The 16598-nt window shown below is 47.0% G+C and overlaps 2 protein-coding genes across 10 annotated transcripts in view; both read left to right on the top strand.

Annotated features, from left to right (window-relative positions):
- FNIP2 (folliculin interacting protein 2) overlaps window positions 1-16598 on the top strand; it is a 126790-nt gene that overhangs the window by 54198 nt on the left and 55994 nt on the right. For 7 of the 9 annotated variants that reach the window (XM_002694423.6, XM_024977606.2, XM_059876283.1 and 4 more), the window contains 4 exons: window positions 7131-7257; window positions 11320-11439; window positions 13595-13695; window positions 14672-14743. In XM_002694423.6, the coding sequence (XP_002694469.2) occupies window positions 7131-7257; window positions 11320-11439; window positions 13595-13695; window positions 14672-14743 (420 nt within the window). The other 2 variants (XM_024977607.2, XM_024977614.2) reach the window with 2 other exon arrangements.
- On the top strand, window positions 7266-11309 carry LOC132342599 (uncharacterized). The gene has a single exon (XM_059876284.1). It carries the CDS (start codon window positions 7875-7877, stop codon window positions 8853-8855), a length of 981 nt encoding a protein of 326 aa, XP_059732267.1. The 5' UTR covers window positions 7266-7874; the 3' UTR covers window positions 8856-11309.

The raw sequence follows: 16598 nt of genomic DNA, 5'->3' as shown, positions 1-16598 counted from the left end.
AAGCCTCTAGGGAAAAAGAATTATTTCCTTATCTGTGTGCAAGTTAAATGGATGTAGAATACCTCATACATGAGGCTGTGTCTTGACTGTTTGAAATTCATTCACCTATCTGTTATGAGTTGAGAGTTTCCCTGGGTGGAGGGGAGGATGGGAAACCTTACGTTCAGAAAAAGATATGCAATCATATTGATGCAAGGTAGCTCTGAGCAGAGCTGAAAGTTACATCTCAGCCCTCCTGGAACACAGAGATGCGTGTTGATGATTTGGGTTATGCTGTCAAGAGCGTGAAAGAATTAGCTCAGGAAATACTGAATTAATGCATGCTTGGGGATGGATCGCAAAGCTTCTTTTCAAAAAAAAAAAAAAATACAGATAATTTGTAGCTTCTAGATACAAAAAAAGAATTAGTTCTCTTTTAAGAATTAAAAGAACCCTTTTGGAAAATATGAGGCATGGTTAGAGATTCTGTGAGTTTTTAAAGAGTAGGAAAAGAAGACCCTGTTAATAATAACAGAATCTGGGAAGCCAGCCGGGCGGCATGCTGGCTGGAGCAGGGCCCCTCGGTGACTCCTGCCCACTTGGTGTCTCTGTAGCCTTGAGAGAACTTGCACTTTTCACCTTCATATTTGGCCAACATTTTTGGACCATTCTGTCAGTTAGAGATGTGTTTGTGCTGAGAAGCCTGCTTCTGCATCACAGTGCAGAGCCCATCCAGGAAGGCCAGGGTCATGCAGTCATGAAGGTCAGTCCACGAAGGTGGCTTTTGTTTTCTCTTGTCCTCTCTGGCTGAGGACACCTGTTATACTTTGTACACCACACACCTGGTAGACGGTTTGTGTCAGAGTCGGAGGGCCTGGAGGTCATTCTGGCTGCAGCTCATCACTTATGAAGACGGGGTGCCAGGCTGGAGCTGAGGAGGTTGCCGGGGGTCAGATGCTCCATCCTGCCCGGGGGCCACGCAGGGTGGCCCAGGCTGGGGGCTGTGGGTGGCGGCACCACAGGCACCACACAGACTCCACCTGCTTCAGAGTTCTATCTGACATGACCCTGAGCTCAGGAAGGAGGGACAGGGTTCTCTTTCCTCTTGTGTCTCATAGTTCCCTGTTTGTAGGTCCCAAATAGGCTGTATGATGACTCATGATGTTCCGTCATTGCTGTGGGAACCTAGTCGGTGAAGACTGTGGTTTGAGCTTGTGACCGGCGTAGTCATTCATAGTGCTGTCTTGGCGGGAACCATACTCCCAGCCACCAACAGCCTCCCCAGCTGCCAGCTTGCTGGAACCACTCATATCCAGGGTGTTGGGGGGGACTACTGACCTATCCTCAGGCATGGCAACATCACACTGGACAACAGCCTTTTATCCTACAGTCCCTGAATCCTGAGATCTCTGAAGAAAACCTTTGGAACCCACCTGAACTATATATAAGACTATTGTTTCTCGATAATCCACTTGAATAGTCATCACTTGGACTGGTGAAATATTAATTTGTTTCGCGTTGGGGTTTGATTACAACTCAGACCCTGGAGAAGTTGTTATATAATCTGTGGTATAAATGTCTTTTGAAAATTAAAAAAAAAAAGTCTGAATTCTGAAACATCTGGCCCCAAGGATCTCAGCTAAAGGACTGGGTATCTGAACGCACTTTTGATTCTCGGTTACAGTTTTGCAAGTACTTTCGTCTTTATTCTCTGTCTTCCCAACAGCTTTGTGAGGCGGGTGAGGGTTGCATTTTGGAAGGGCTTAGCTCTGGAGTCAGTGCTTTCCCAAAGTCACCTCCAGTGAAAGTGACCAAACTAGGTGGGAGCTCGGTCTTTCCGGAAGGGTAACCCATGTCCCAGGTATCATGTCATCTGTGACTTGGACCCACTTCTCACCCCTACTAGGCGAACTCAACCTCTCCTTCCTTCTAGGGATGTTTGTCTATATTCCTGTGAAAGCAGCATTTGCTGATTGGTTTGTACGTTGACCTTCCCTCTTCAGATTGTGTTTTGAGGTGGGCACTGATCTTGTTGATTTCTCTTCCTGATGTCTCTCATAGCACCTGGTCAAGCCAGCACCCAGTGCTCAGAGCTCCTGGGCGGATGGACAGAGTTTGCCAGCCTTTGTTATCGTCATGGTGGGCTTTGTTGGTTTTGTGTAGTTTCTTTTTCCCTTTTTTTGAACCATTTAAAGTTCCCTATCATACCTGACTCTTTTTTTAAAAAATAATTTCACTTATTTATTTTTGGCTGTCCTGGGTCTTGTTGCTGTTTGAGCTTTCACTAGTTGCAACAAGGGGGGGCTACTCTTCATTGTGTTTCATGGGCTTCTCAATGGAGTCGCTTGTCTTGTTGCAGAGCACAGGCTCTAGGCACGCGTGCTCAGTAGTTGTGACTCCTGGGCTCTAGATCACAGGCTTAATAGTCATGGTACATGGGCTTGATTGCTCCAAGGCATGTGGGATCTTCCCAGACCATGGATCAAATCAGTGTCTCCTGCATTGGCAGGCAGATTCGTGCACCCCCAGGGAAGTCCCCATATACCTGAGTCTTAAAACATCCACATTCTGAGCTCACAAGACGGCTCTGTCAACTCTGCCTGTGAACTTTTCTTTGGTGATCTTTGTTTCTTCGTGTGAGAGTCAGAGGAAGAGCATTTCCGAAGTGTCCTTCTCTCATAGACTGAGGTTCCATTGGACATACTGAGCCCACCTCCAGCCTTGTCCCTGTAAACGTGCAAGGGAGGAATCAGGCGTCCAAGCTGTGGATCCCAGGGGACAAATTGCTGCACCAAACCAGACACCTCCAACCCTGGTCCCTGCTGGCTTGACTCCTGGAAACACTGATGTGCCGGTTGGGGCCCCTCTCCAGTTCCTGAAAAGTGGTTTTCTCAGGTAGTTTTAGATCTTTCCTTTAACTTGTATGCAGAGTACATCATGAGAAACGCTGGACTGGAAGAAGCACAAGCTGGAATCAAGATTGCCGGGAGAAATATCAATAACCTCAGATATGCAGATGACACCACCCTTATGGCAGAAAGTGAAGAGGAACTCAAAAGCCTCTTGATGAAAGTGAAAGTGGAGAGTGAAAAAGTTGGCTTAAAGCTCAACATTCAGAAAACGAAGATCATGGCATCCGGTCCCACCACTTCATGGGAAATAGATGGGGAAACAGTGTAAACAGTGTCAGACTTTATTTTTCTGGGCTCCAAAATCACTGCAGATGGTGACTGCAGCCATGAAAATAAAAGACGCTTATTCCTTGGAAGGAAAATTATGACCAACCTAGATAGCATATTCAAAAGCAGAGACATTACTTTGCCAACAAAGGTCCATCTAGTCAAGGCTATGGTTTTTCCTGTGGTCATGCATGGATGTGAGAGTTGGACTGTGAAGAAGGCTGAGCGCCGAAGAATTGATGCTTTTGAACTGTGGTGTTGGAGAAGACTCTTGAGAGTCCCTTGGACTGCAAGGAGATCCAACCAGTCCATTCTAAAGGAGATCAGCCCTGGGTGTTCTTTGGAAGGACTGATGCTAAAGCTGAAACTCCAATACTTTGGCCACCTCATGGGAAGAGTTGACTCATTGGAAAAGACTCTGATGCTGGGAGGGATTGGGGGCAGGAGGAAAAGGGGACAACAGAGGATGAGATGGCTGGATGGCATCACCGACTCAATGGACGTTAGTCTCAGTGAACTCCGGGAGTTGGTGATGGACAGGGAGGCCTGGCATGCTGCGATTCATGGGGTCGCAAAGAGTCGGACACGACTGAGCGACTGATCTGATCTGATCTGATCTACTCCTTGGAAGAAAAGTTATGACCAACCTAGATAGCATATTCAAAAGCAGAGACATTGCTTAGTCAAAACCATAGTAAGGCTGTGGTTTTTCCAGTGGTCATGTATGGATGCGAGAGTTGGACTGTGAAGAAAGACGAGCGCCGAAGAATTGATGCTTTTGAACTGTGGTGTTGGAGAAGACTCTTGAGAGTCCCTTGGACTGCAAGAAGATCCAACCAGTCCATTCTAAAGGAGATCAGCCCTGGGATTTCTTTGGAAGGAATGATGCTAAAGCTGAAACTCAGTACTTTGGCCACCTGATGCGAAGAGTTGACTCATTGGAAAAGACTCTTATGCTGGGAGGGATTGGGGGCAGGAGGAAAAGGGGAGGACAGAGGATGAGATGGGTGGATGGCATCACCAACTCAATGGTCATGAGTTTGAGTGAACTCTGGGAGATGGTGATGGACAGGGAGGCCTGGCGTGCTGCGATTCATGGGGTCGCAAGGAGTCGGACACGACTGAGCAACTGAACTGAACTGATAGTGAAAGTGAAAGTTGCTCAGTCTTGTCCAACTCTTTATGACTATACAGTCCATGGAATTCTCCAGCCCAGAATACTGGAGTGGGTAGCCTTTGCCTTCTCCAGGGGATCTTCCCAACCCAAGGATCAAACCCTGGTCTCCTGCATTGCACGTGGATTCTTTACCAGCTGAGCCACAAGGGTCTTTATGAAATTTTAGTTCTTCCAGAGGGGCTGTCCTCAGTTTGATTGATATTTGAGTCAGTGTTACCTCTCAAAAATAAGGGCTGAACAAGTTGCTCTGTAATGATAATTTACAAGTTGCTCTGTAAATGATAATGCTGTCTTGGCAAAATATCGTTCTTGGGGCAAAATGGATCGAACAAGAAAATACAAGATAATTAGATCTTTGTCAGTTTTCACTTTTAATGACTTCAGCCTGTGTGCTGTATTTTTAGTAATTGCAGAGGATGTTTTTAACAATGATTTTGTGTAAAATGTTGTGGTTTGAGTTACAGGCATTGGGAGTTGTTGAGCTGGGGTGACAGAGAACTGGCTCCAGGAGCTGTGCTCCCCAGGAATGGCTGGCTGATGACTCCCCTCTTCTTCCTCCTGTGTCCCTGTCCTCAGGTCGGCTCTCAGCTCGTGATGGCAAAAAACAGGTCCCAGCTGCGCAGCCCAGGTGGGGGTCAGGGAATGTGTCTGACCAGCCAGGCCTGGATTGAAAGTGGGAGATAAAAGATCTCTGAAACAAACTCGCCATGTTGTATGAAAACTAGAAGGATCAATGCTGGGCCTGGCTGCGTAGAGCTTGGGTTGTTGAGAAGGTGCAACCAGAACTTGATGCTTTGGGGGCTACAATTTATGACAACAAATCTGCTCCCTGAAAAGCACGTGTTCATTATTACCAGGGCCTGAAAAGAAAAGGACCAGTGATGTGCAGTTTGTGGTTGGGGACTAGACACTGTAGTGATGTCCTTAAAACGTTGTGACATCAACAGTTCTTCAGGAAATTACCGCTGTTCTGGAGCACTTAGCTGTGTCGGCCTCTGTGTGAAACACTTTCACGTAATCCCTGTTTCAACTTTGTGAGCTTGGTGTTAATACTCTCATGCTGATGGAGAAATGGGATCTCAGAGAGTTTGAATCTGAAACCATGTGTGTCTGACTTGGCTCTGCCATCCCATCTCTTAGTTTTACAGTGTACTCTGTCTGTCCATCAGTGCTCTAATTCTCCATCTGTGCCCCGCCCTCTTACGTCAGTGCTGTCAGCAGCTGGCACCCCGCTGGCCTCCGTCCACACGGAACCGTGTCGGTTCTGCCTCTGGATGTACCTCCCGCCAGCATCTGTCCCCCCTTCCCCCTGCCTCAGTTGCCATCACACTAGCCTTCATTTGAAGGCCCTGAACTCTTAGAATAAATTCTACTTGGCCTTCCTTCCTTTAGTTTTACTCTGGCCTAGCCCGGCTTCCCCTCTAGTCGTGGACCAACCTCTCGAAAGTGTAGACTGAGTTTATGGACCTGTTGGCCTTGGCCACTCGCTGTCCTCAGAGATGAGCTGGCCTGCTGTCTCCCACCTGCCTCTCCAGCTCTGTCTTCCTTAAATCCTAGGGACTTCCCTGCCCTCCCCCACTGCTTAAACCTGAAAATATGAGTCTTATCACATCCTTTTCTTTCTTGCACTTGGACAATCTGTAGTTACACATTTATAGATGACAACTCGCCCAGTATTCCTCACTGAACCATATCCACCCTGAGGGCAGCGATCAAGCCTGCTTAGTTAACCAGATGCTCAACCTCTAGCTTGGAGCACAGTGACCACAGTTGCCCAGATCTGTGTTGAACAAATGGATTAACAGACTTGTAACTGAAGAGCCCAAAGCAGTGCAGCCCTTTCTTAGTCTTCGAGTTCTGATTTCACTTGTGGCTGAAGAATGAACCTGTGTTTGGAGCCGTTTTGTCTCGGTGGCTTTTGGTTTGCTTAGGAAAAAACACGCTCCCTTTATGGCTGATTGTCATTGTCAGCAATTCAGCTTCTGTGCAGCGATGCACTTGGTTTTCCAAACTTCCATGTTAGAACCAGCCATAGTAGAAGAAAAGAATAAGTTCCAGGCGATGTTTTTCCTCTCCGACTGGCCTGAGACTGGGTGGCTAGGAGAGGAGGAGCGAGGGCTCTCCTGACTGCTTCCAGATTCCCGTCCGATGGTGCAGAGGTGGGGACACTCCAGGCCCTCCAGCCTCGGCCGTGCTGCCCCCCGGAACCCAGGCATCCGGGTCAGCTGTCTCCACACACCTGTGCCACTCCTGCCTGCCGTCTTTGAGCAGAGTTTGCTTTTTAAAAATTTATTTATTTATTTATTTTTGATCGTGCTGGATCTGGTTGCGGTGCACAGGTCTCTTGTTGCAGTGGCTTCTTGTTCCAGTGCATGGACTCTAGGGCGTTCGGGCTTCAGGAGTTGCAGCACTGAGGCTCAGTAGGCTCAGTAGTTGTGGTGCACGGGCTTAGTTGCTCTTAAGGCATGTGGAATCTCCCCGGACTAGAGATTGAACCTGTGTCTCCTGCACTGGCAGGCAGATTCTTATCCACTGCACCACCAGGGAAGTTCCCAGAGTTGCTTTGGAAGGAGAATTTTTCTCTCCAATGATCTATTATCTCAGCAGCGCTCCCAGCCTTGATCACGGGCACTGGCTGTCAGAGTCTGCAGCCAGGGCTGTGTGCCCCCGTCTGCGCGATCTCACATGCTGGTGTCTTCCATATGCGCATGTGTGCCGGCTGGGAGACTCGTCTTCCTGTGACCAGCCTGAGTGTTGCTGCTAACATTACTCCTTTCTCTCTTGTTAATCCACAGTTGGTCATGTTCAGAGCTGGACCTGAATGAGATTCGCCTGATCGTTTACCAGGACTGTGAAAGGAGAGGCAGACAAGTCTTGTTTGATTCTAAAGCTGTTCACAAAATGGAGGAGATGGCAGCTCAGGTAGGAAATGTGGTTTTGCTTTCCTCTTTTACATCTGTGCTTTAACCATCTCTCTGGTCAGTGCAGCATCTGCTGTCTGGGCTGTCATACAGCTTCATTGGTGATTCAGAGGAAACAGGGGCAGAGGTTCCTTGACCACCCCAGTTGAGTACTTATTCATACACACAGGTAAGACTGTTAGCCAGTCATCATGCAGATGCTCAGCAGCTACTATAGATGTTACCAGAAGTGAATTTGCTAGTGAGTCACAATCCAATAGGTTTTTGATGTCAAATATGTGCTGTATAATGAGAAAACTAAGAACTCTAAAATTCATGAAGCATTTGCCTGAAGAGAAGGTCTGGTATTTACCATAGATAGTGAGAGGTGTTACATAGCACTGGGGTAAACAGAAGTGGAGAGCTTTCCTCACCACAGGGTTTCAGGGTACTAGCAAAAGGGCCTATGTCTCAAGCCTGCTTGACCCAGGAAGTTTACTTATTTTCTTTTTTTAGTGGAGGGCAGAGTGGTGATGGAGGTGATGATGGTGATGGTGGTGGTGATGGTGGAGATGGTAATGATGATAGAGATGATGATGGTGGAGATGGTGATGGTGGTGATGTGATAATGATGGAGTGATGGTGGTGGAGATGGTGCTGGTGGTGGTGATGGTGGAGGTGATGATGATAGTGATGATGATGGTGGTGGTGCTGGAGGTGATGGTGGTGGTGATCATGATGGTGGTGGAGCTGAAGGTGCTGGTGGTGGTAGTGGTGCTGGTGGTGGTGATTGTGATGGTGGTGGTGCTGGTGGAAATGGTGATGATGGTGGTGGTGGTGCTGGAGGTGATGGTCATTGTGCTGGTGGTGGTGATGGTGGAGATGGTGATGGTGGTGGTGGTGCTGGAGGTGATGGTCATTGTGCTGGTGGTGGTGATGGTGGAGATGATGATGATAGTGATGGTGGTGGTGGTGGTGCTGGAGGTGATGGTGGTGGAGATGGTGATGGTGGTGGTGGTGGCGCTGAAGGTGATGGTGGTGGTAGTGGTGCTGGTGGTGGTGATCGTGATGGTGGTGGTGCTGGTGGAAATGGTGATGATGGTGGTGGTGGTGCTGGAGGTGATGGTCATTGTGCTGGTGGTGGTGATGGTGGAGATGGTGATGGTGGTGGTGGTGGTGCTGGAGGTGATGGTCATTGTGCTGGTGGTGGTGATGGTGGAAATGATGATGATAGTGATGGTGGTGGTGGTGGTGCTGGAGGTGATGGTGGTGGTGGTGGTGCTGAAGGTGATGGTGGTGGTAGTGGTGCTGGTGGTGGTGATCGTGATGGTGGTGGTGCTGGTGGAAATGGTGATGATGGTGGTGGTGGTGCTGGAGGTGATGGTCATTGTGCTGGTGGTGGTGATGGTGGAAATGGTGGTGGTGGTGGTGCTGGAGGTGATGGTCATTGTGCTGGTGGTGGTGATGGTGGAGGTGATGATGATAGTGATGGTGGTGGTGGTGGTGCTGGAGGTGATAGTGGTGGAGATGGTGATGGTGGTGGTGATCATGATGGTGGTGGTACTGGAGGTGATGGTGGTGGTAGTGGTGCTGGTGGTGGTGATGGTGAAGATGTGGTAATGATGGAGTGATGGTGGTGGAGATGGTGATCATGATGGTAGTGGTGGTGGTACTGGTGGAGATGGTGGAGATGGTGATGCTGGAGATGGTTGTCCTGGCGGGGATGGTGGTGGTAATATGATGGTGGGGTTGGTCGTGGAGATGGTGGTGGTAGTGGTGAGGGTGATGAGGATGTAGATGGTGGTCCTGGGGGAGATGGTGCTGGTAATGCTGATGGTGAGGTTGGTGGTAATGGTGGAGGTGGTGCTGTGGGGGGATGAGGCGTGGGGCCTCTGGGGGTGGTAAAAATGAGGACAGAGTGGCCCTTGATCCCTTGGAACCAGAATGGGAAAGGTAGAGCAATGTGTCTGGTGGGAGCAGAGTCTGGTCCTCCCTGTGAGGCTTCAGGATGGCTGTCCAGTGTGCTTCTGACTGGTCGCCTTTCAGCAGTTACTCAGGTGTCTACAAACTAAACCCTTTTCTGTTCCTTCTGTTCATGTTCAGTAACCTGCCACCTGTATTGACTGAATCCTGGCACTTTAGAGAATGTGCAGCTAAGTAACTGCATAGTTTATGTCACAGTCCACGTCTCTTCAGGGCTGAGATCTCTTCCTGCTTCTCATAAGGTCATTTCTACAGGAAGGAAGTGTTTAGTTAAAGGCAGTTTAGCTGGGCAGATCCCATGGTGCTCTCACGTGGAAGTCGGCCAGGTAGCTAATCATTACAGTAGTTGTCAGGCTTGTTAGGTAAGCGGGGGACTGGGGGATGAGAAGTCTCTCAGATATTCCCTGAGGCTTTCATGGTAGATTCGTACCTAAGTTCAGGTGAGCTGGTATTTGGCCCTTTGTTTGGTGAACAGCAGGCGGTTTCCCCCTGATTTCCCACATAATTTCCTATTTCCCTGAAGGTATTGCACAGATGGTATATTTGCACATCCACATTCTGTCACCTGGGCTCTTGATGGTGGTAACAGGTAGAGGGAAAAAATTCTCACTGGTTGGAAAAAGGAACCAGAATCATGTCTGTAGGGGCAGTGATGACCCTGGGGTGTACAATAGAAGTGTCCCGGAAAGTGCTCGTTTATTAATAATTACAGAGGCAGCTGGGCCCGGGTAGGCTTGGAAACTGTCTGAGCCTACCGAACAAGTGCAGTCTGGGCTCTGCTCACTAGACTGGGTGCTGTCACCACCCGCGGATGGCTTGGCCAGAGGGCCTGGTGGTGTGGGACAGGTGTGGGTCATGTGTCGCTGCAGGGCCATGTTCCTGGCTTCAGCAGCATGAAGCAGCGGGCAGACCCGAAGAGACCACTGAGGGTGTGCATTTGCTCAGGGATGACTCCACATCCTGGGCCTCCATCCCTGCCCATGACCACTGGGGACACATGCTTCCTGTTCCCCTTCCGTCCCTCCCCATCTTCAGCCTCTCCCCCCCCTCCCCCTCCCCACCGACAGGCACCAAGCGTCAGCAGTTGGCAGCAGGCACATGACTGCAGGCATTTGCATTCGACCACCAGTGTGACTGTCACATTGCAGATTAGATAAGCTGCAGTTGCATTCATGGTTGTCCAAGCAAAGCTGCACACAAAAAGCAAATAAGACTGAGGATAGAAACCGCGCATCACAGAGGGGACAGGCTGCGTCTGCTGGCGGGGAGTGTGTCTTGGCACAGGAGGATGGGAAACATTAGGACAGGTGTATCTTTATTCCTCTGTGTCACTGTCACAGAAAGCAGCCCTGGACTCCATGTAGGAAATGTGTGTAGCTCGTGCCCCGCGAGCCCTGACCTCTGGAGGCCATGTTGTGTCACATGTTGGGTGATCATAGGGGCCTCTGTTCAGTGCTCTGTCTTCATCTTTCACAAGCCCGACCTCGTGACTTTCTCTGAAGCAGTGCAGAAGGGTGTGTCATGAAAGCACATGCCTGGACTTTCCAAATGAATCCTTCTGCCTTCCTAATTCCTTTTGCCTGGTGAAAATTTAAATTTGAATCAAGGGCTGTATGCTCATCGGTATTCTAATCTATGACTCTACAAAGTACTCCAAAATCCTCTAATAATCAAAACAGAGGTCAGGTCTCATCGATGATTTTCAAGTATAAATTGAAACTTCAATAACAGCTGCGTTATTTAAAGAGAATATTCTTGGGAAACCCCCTGGTGGTCCAGTGGTTAAGACTCAGCACTTTCATGGCCAGGGCCCGGATTCAGTCTTTGGTTGGGGAACTCAGATCCCTGAAGCTGCACCATACCTCCAAAAAAAAAATGATAATAATAAAACAAAGAATGGATTTTTAAAAATAATTTTATTTATTATATTTTTGGCTGTGCTGGGTTTTCGATGCTATGCAGGCTTTTCTCTAGTTGCGTCAAGTAGGGGCTACTCTTTGGTTGCAGAGTGGTTTAAGGAAGGGCTCCCCAGCGAGCGTGTGTGGGGAGCCTGGTACACTTGGTGCTGGTGTGTTCACCCTGCCTCTCCCTCTTCACTCAGAGAACGGAGGACCTCCCTGCGAAAGTGCCAGCCAAAAGCTGCTCAGGAGGCGGCCCTGCTGCTCATGGCCCTTCAGGGGGATCTTTGCCACACGCCAAGGAGCAGCTTCCCAAGTACCAGGTAAAGCCGCCCCTGTGAACGCAATAGCCCTAGGGCTGAAGTCACTTACTGTCATTTCCCCACGGGGATCATGGTGCTGGAGGCGCCCGCTCCTGCAGTAGGAGACTGAAGATCCAAAAATGTGTCTCAGGTATTTTAGGTCAGTGCTTTGGCTTTTATCTCTCCATAAAAACTAGAGAAAAGTGGAGCGGTGGGGATCCAGTGTAACACAGACCAAACGAAGAAGAAATATTACAAAGGAGGCGATCCCTCCTGTTTTGCTTGCTCGGTTGTCAGAACTGGCTAATGCATGTATTTTCCAGTTTTGTCAAGAGTTCTGAGGAGTCTCAGGATGCGGGCAGACATCCTGAGAAAATAGCTCTTGCCAGTAGAAGGAAGAAAGCTTCTTATAGGAGCAGATGGAAAGGCAAGACCTAAGTTGAGTGTGAAGAATAGAGGACTGGTAGCATTTTTATGTTGTCTGTGTGTGTGTGTGTGAGCAGAGGATAAGGGTTATTGCAGAATATTGGCCAACCAGGCATAAGGGAAGTTGTTTCATAAATATGACTTGCAGAAGGGTACTACTTGTGGAGGATATATCAGTTTTTATTTTTATTTTTCTAGTCATGTGAGTTTTTCTACCATGTTGCTAGAACAGCAAACCCAGGGAAGGTACCAGCAACCACAGGCGTATAGAACGTTGTTCTCTTCACGGCCAGGATGGTCGTGTCCACCCATATTTGACAGAATCCCAGGTCTCAGAGCAGTGTGGTTACAACGGCGCAGAGTGAATTAGCAGTGAGTTGAGAATCACAATTCGCACGTGGACCTTGAGCTTCAAGAGAAAGCAGATTAAGAAATGGTGGTGGGTCGAAGTTATTAATGAAGAGCGTGAAAGCCTGTCAGTTCTGTCTGCATGTATTAAGAAGGGAGCCTATTAAATTAGATGGATTGATTGCTGTTTCTCTTTCCTTCTCTGCAAATACGTGTAAGTAGGTGTATGTATGTGTCTTTCTGTGTGTGAATATATATGTGTATGTGTGTGGATTTTGAGTTAAAAGAAGGGAGCGTTAAGGGTGATGCCACGTTTTTGCTTGAGTAGAAAGCAAAGCAGCCAAGATCTGGCTGGTGGCCTGAGTCACGGGAGGTGGTGGTTTGGTTTTGGTCAGGCCACGTGGGTGCTTCTGGTTTGGTTGACACTCATCCATCTTCCTTATCGTGTGTCACCAGCATTTACAGTCGGAGCTAAGCATCCTCTATTCAAATGCACCCACTCACATACCATCATATTTCACAATATACAGATTTTGTGCCATGTGAGTGAAGGCATTTGGCTGCTGGCTTCCAGAGCCCCAGGCAAGTCAGGGTCCAGAGATGAAGGTGTGGGGCTTCCCACGTGTCGGGAAGAACCAGAATCACAGCAGTGGTTGTGGACGTGGGCAGCGATAGGAGGGCTCTCTAAGCAACAGTTCTGTCCAGGGGATGAGTCGGGAAAGCAGAGATTTAAGAAGAAGAGCAATTAGCACATCAGATACTGTGAGACATTTAATAAAGCAAACTGGGAAGTGGCCACTGGATTTCACAGAAGACGAGGCCATCATTAGAGTGGTGTGAATAGTTGTGGGGAGAGGCAGCCCTCTGTGCTGGCAAAAGGGATGCAAAAGACTGGTCAGAGGTAAGGGTTCAGATATTTTAAAAATATTTTTGTAAAACTTTAGGGGGATCAGACTGTCTTATCATCTTTTGGACCTCACCTGCCCCAAGGGGCGTTTTGTTCAGCAGTGTTAATTTTGGTTGGATAATCCTGGACTGTTTCTTCCCAGAATATATTCTTAGTACCAAGAGAGCAGTCACCCTGTCTCTTCCATCACCTAGTCTTTCTTCTTAGCCTTTGTAAATGGAGATGAGGAAAACCTTTGCTTCTCATAAAAAAGATTAAAAATGAGCTTCAGTAAAATGCTTGGGTCCTGTGTGAGGATATCATGTGTAAAGAAGAAATCATGAACATTAATGATTATTTGGGGGAAAAAAGTAGGCAGTCACCATTTTTACAGTCACTAAGGTTGTAAAGCTATCAGATGCTGCTTTGAGAAACAGGTCTAATTACCAACAAGCTGAGCGTTATTCTCGGTCACACTGTGCATGACGCTGTGGTGGTTCCTTTCATGTCTGATAGTACACGCGGCCCGCCTCTGATGTCAACATGCTCGGGGAGATGATGTTCGGCTCGGTCGCCATGAGCTACCAAGGCTCTACCCTGAAGATTCACTACATACGGTGAGTTCTGGCACCGCCACCACGTGTGAAACATAGCATGGGGATGCTGACTCCTAATTCAAACGTGCTTAAAAAAAACTTACATAGTTAAACAATAGACTGTTATCTGATGTTGTTAGCACTTGATATTTTTTATGCATCTTTAACAGTTAAAATAGACTTTTCCTACATAACTCTTACCTTGAATCAGCTTAGCAGAACAAAATCCTAAGCTTTAACTAAGTACTGTAAGTGAAAAATGCATACCAAAGTCTTCTATCTGCTAGGTTAGTAGCAGCAACACTTTCTATCAGAATTATTCAAATATTTTAAGTTTTTCAAAATCTCATAAATTTTCCATTTTCAGATTAAAATTTTAGTCATGACTTTTTCCTTTTACTGAGGTACATATTTTTTTCTTATTTTTTAAAAAATCATTGAATGAATGGCAAGTTTATTTCTGTTTCCAGGGAATGGTGTCTAGAATAAAAACTTCTGCAAAAAACAAAATGCGACTCCATTAAAGAATATGTCCATTGTCTGCATGTCAGAACAGAATTTAGCTTGCTTGAGGCACAAGCTATATGATTTATGAAAGAAAGCCTTTCCCCATTCTGCATGTCTAACCTTCTGTCTGTTCATCCTGTGCCATGTGACAGATGAAAAATGTAACCTGAGAGAAAACAAACTTCTACTTTGAAAGATTCCTGCTAAGCGAAGTTTGTTCATCTGAAATACTTGCTCCCAAGGAAAGTGGCCCCCAGAAATGTCTCCATGTCTCTCTTCTAGGGTTTTAACATCCTTGGGATTTTAAAATGATAAAATTAGAAAAAAAAAAATCTAGGCACCCCACTGATACAGTGATTTGAAAAATACATGTCTCATTCTTTGTCAAATAAAATATAGAAATGAATAAGAGCTTCAGAAAAAGTAGAAATAAAAGCAAGCAAACAAAAAAGCATCTCTTCCTGCTCTGTTCTTTTGTCTTTTCCTCCAGTTCTCCTCCACAGCTGATGGTTAGTAAAGTCTTCTCTGCCAGGATGGGCAGTTTCTGTGGGAGTACAAACAAGTAAGTGTGGGGTGTCCCCCCACCCCAGTGTTCCAAGTGGCTGTTTTGGGGTGTGCCCCCACCCTCCACTGTTCTAAGTGGCTGTTTCTGCGGTATGCCCCCACTCCTGCTGTTGCAAGTCGCTGTTTCTGGGGTGTGCCCCCCACCCCCCATTGTTCCAAATGGCTGTTTCTGGGGTGTCCCCCACCCCCCACTGTTCCAAGTGGCTGTTTCTGGGCTGTCCCCCCCTCCACCCCCCATTGTTCCAAGTGGCTGTTCCTGGATCGAGTCACTCCTTGTGACCCTTTTTGAGATGTGAAGCAGGACGAGTCCCCATTAACACAGGGTTTTCAAGGTGGCCGTTGTCCAGTACACAGTGAGTGTGAAAAGGCCCTGGACCTTAACAGTTGGCCATGAAGACAGATCTGTCTGTACATATATTTGGGGTCTCTACCTGTTACGCTCTGTTCCTACTGCCAGACACCAAGTTTTCATTTCCTGTAAAATGAAATGTGAAGGGGAAAAAAGGAGGGACTGCAGTAATGAGTGGCCAGTGTTATTTTATCCCCAGTATTATTTTATCTTAAAGTCTTATCAGGACTTTTCCCTGGTGGTCCAGTAGTTAAGATTTTGCCTTCCAATGCAGGGCGTGCAGGTTCAATCCCTGGTCAGCAGCGAGCTGGGACCCCGCATGCCTCATAGCCAAAAAACCAAAAACGTTGTACAAAAGCAGTGTTGTAACAAATTCAATAAAGACTTTAAAAATGGCCCACGTTAAAAAAAATCTTAAAGCCTTGTCTGTTAAAGAAATGAGGCACAGGGTGAGTTTGCCAGGCTGAGAGGCCCCTGAACGGCAGGAGAGGTTGTCTGTGCTCACTGTCTCAGCCATCTGTGCCACCTCTGCAGTTGGTGGGGGCTCAGGTCAGGCAGTGTTTTGATTTTTGCTCCTGAGTTCCTCCGCCAACTCTTAATTTTGCTCTTCTATGTAGACTAAGAATATTTCAGTGTCTAACTTAACTCTTACCTTGGCACATTTGTTCATGTATTTTGAATTTTCCAAGCAGAAATATCTTATATAATTCTATTTTTGAATGAAATAACAAAACATTTGTTATACTTGGGTAAGTTTGAAAGAAATGTTTGTTATAAATTAAAGGGGTATTCTTCAGGGTCAGATAAAGGCTGTATTTTTTTTTACGGTCTTTGGAAATTAAAAGTATGTTTCTCTGCAAATTTGGGTGCCTTTGAGTAAGTCTGCTTACTTTTCAGCCCAGTAAAGAATTTATATTTTTGAGTATTTTAAGACTGGATTGTCAGGACTTAAGCGTAGGAATCAGAGAAGGCAATGGCACCTCACTCCAGTACTCTTGCCCGGAAAATCCCATGGACAGAGGAGCCTAGTAGGCTGCAGTCCATGAGGTCACTAAGAGTCGGACATGACTGAGCGACTTCACTTTCACTTTTCACTTTCATGCATTGGAGAAGGAAATGGCAATCCAGTCCAGTGTTCTTGCCTGGAGAATCCCAGGGACAGGGGAACCTGGTGGGCTGCCGTCTGTGGGGTCGCACAGAGTCGCACTTCAGTCGCACGACTGAAGTGACTTAGCAGCAGTAGGAGCAAGCATAGGAATTAATGTTTCTTTTTTGGTGAGATATTCTTTTTCAGATCTTTGCTACTACCTGAGCATTTATTATACTAACTCCCTCAATAAAATATTGAGCTTAGATTTAAGTAAAAATGATTTTTGCCTCATTATGCTATATTATCCTCAAAATCTTTTTTATTTCACTTCTTAGTAAATACAATAAATTATTAAAATCTGCTTCTCTCACACGTATGTTGTTGTGTTAGTCACTCAGTCATATCTGAGTCTTT

This window comes from Bos taurus, chromosome 17 (assembly GCF_002263795.3).
Source record: "Bos taurus isolate L1 Dominette 01449 registration number 42190680 breed Hereford chromosome 17, ARS-UCD2.0, whole genome shotgun sequence".
Taxonomy (NCBI): domain Eukaryota; kingdom Metazoa; phylum Chordata; class Mammalia; order Artiodactyla; family Bovidae; genus Bos; species Bos taurus.
Note: the sequence above shows the minus strand (reverse complement) of the source record. Positions and strands in the feature narration are given on the sequence as shown.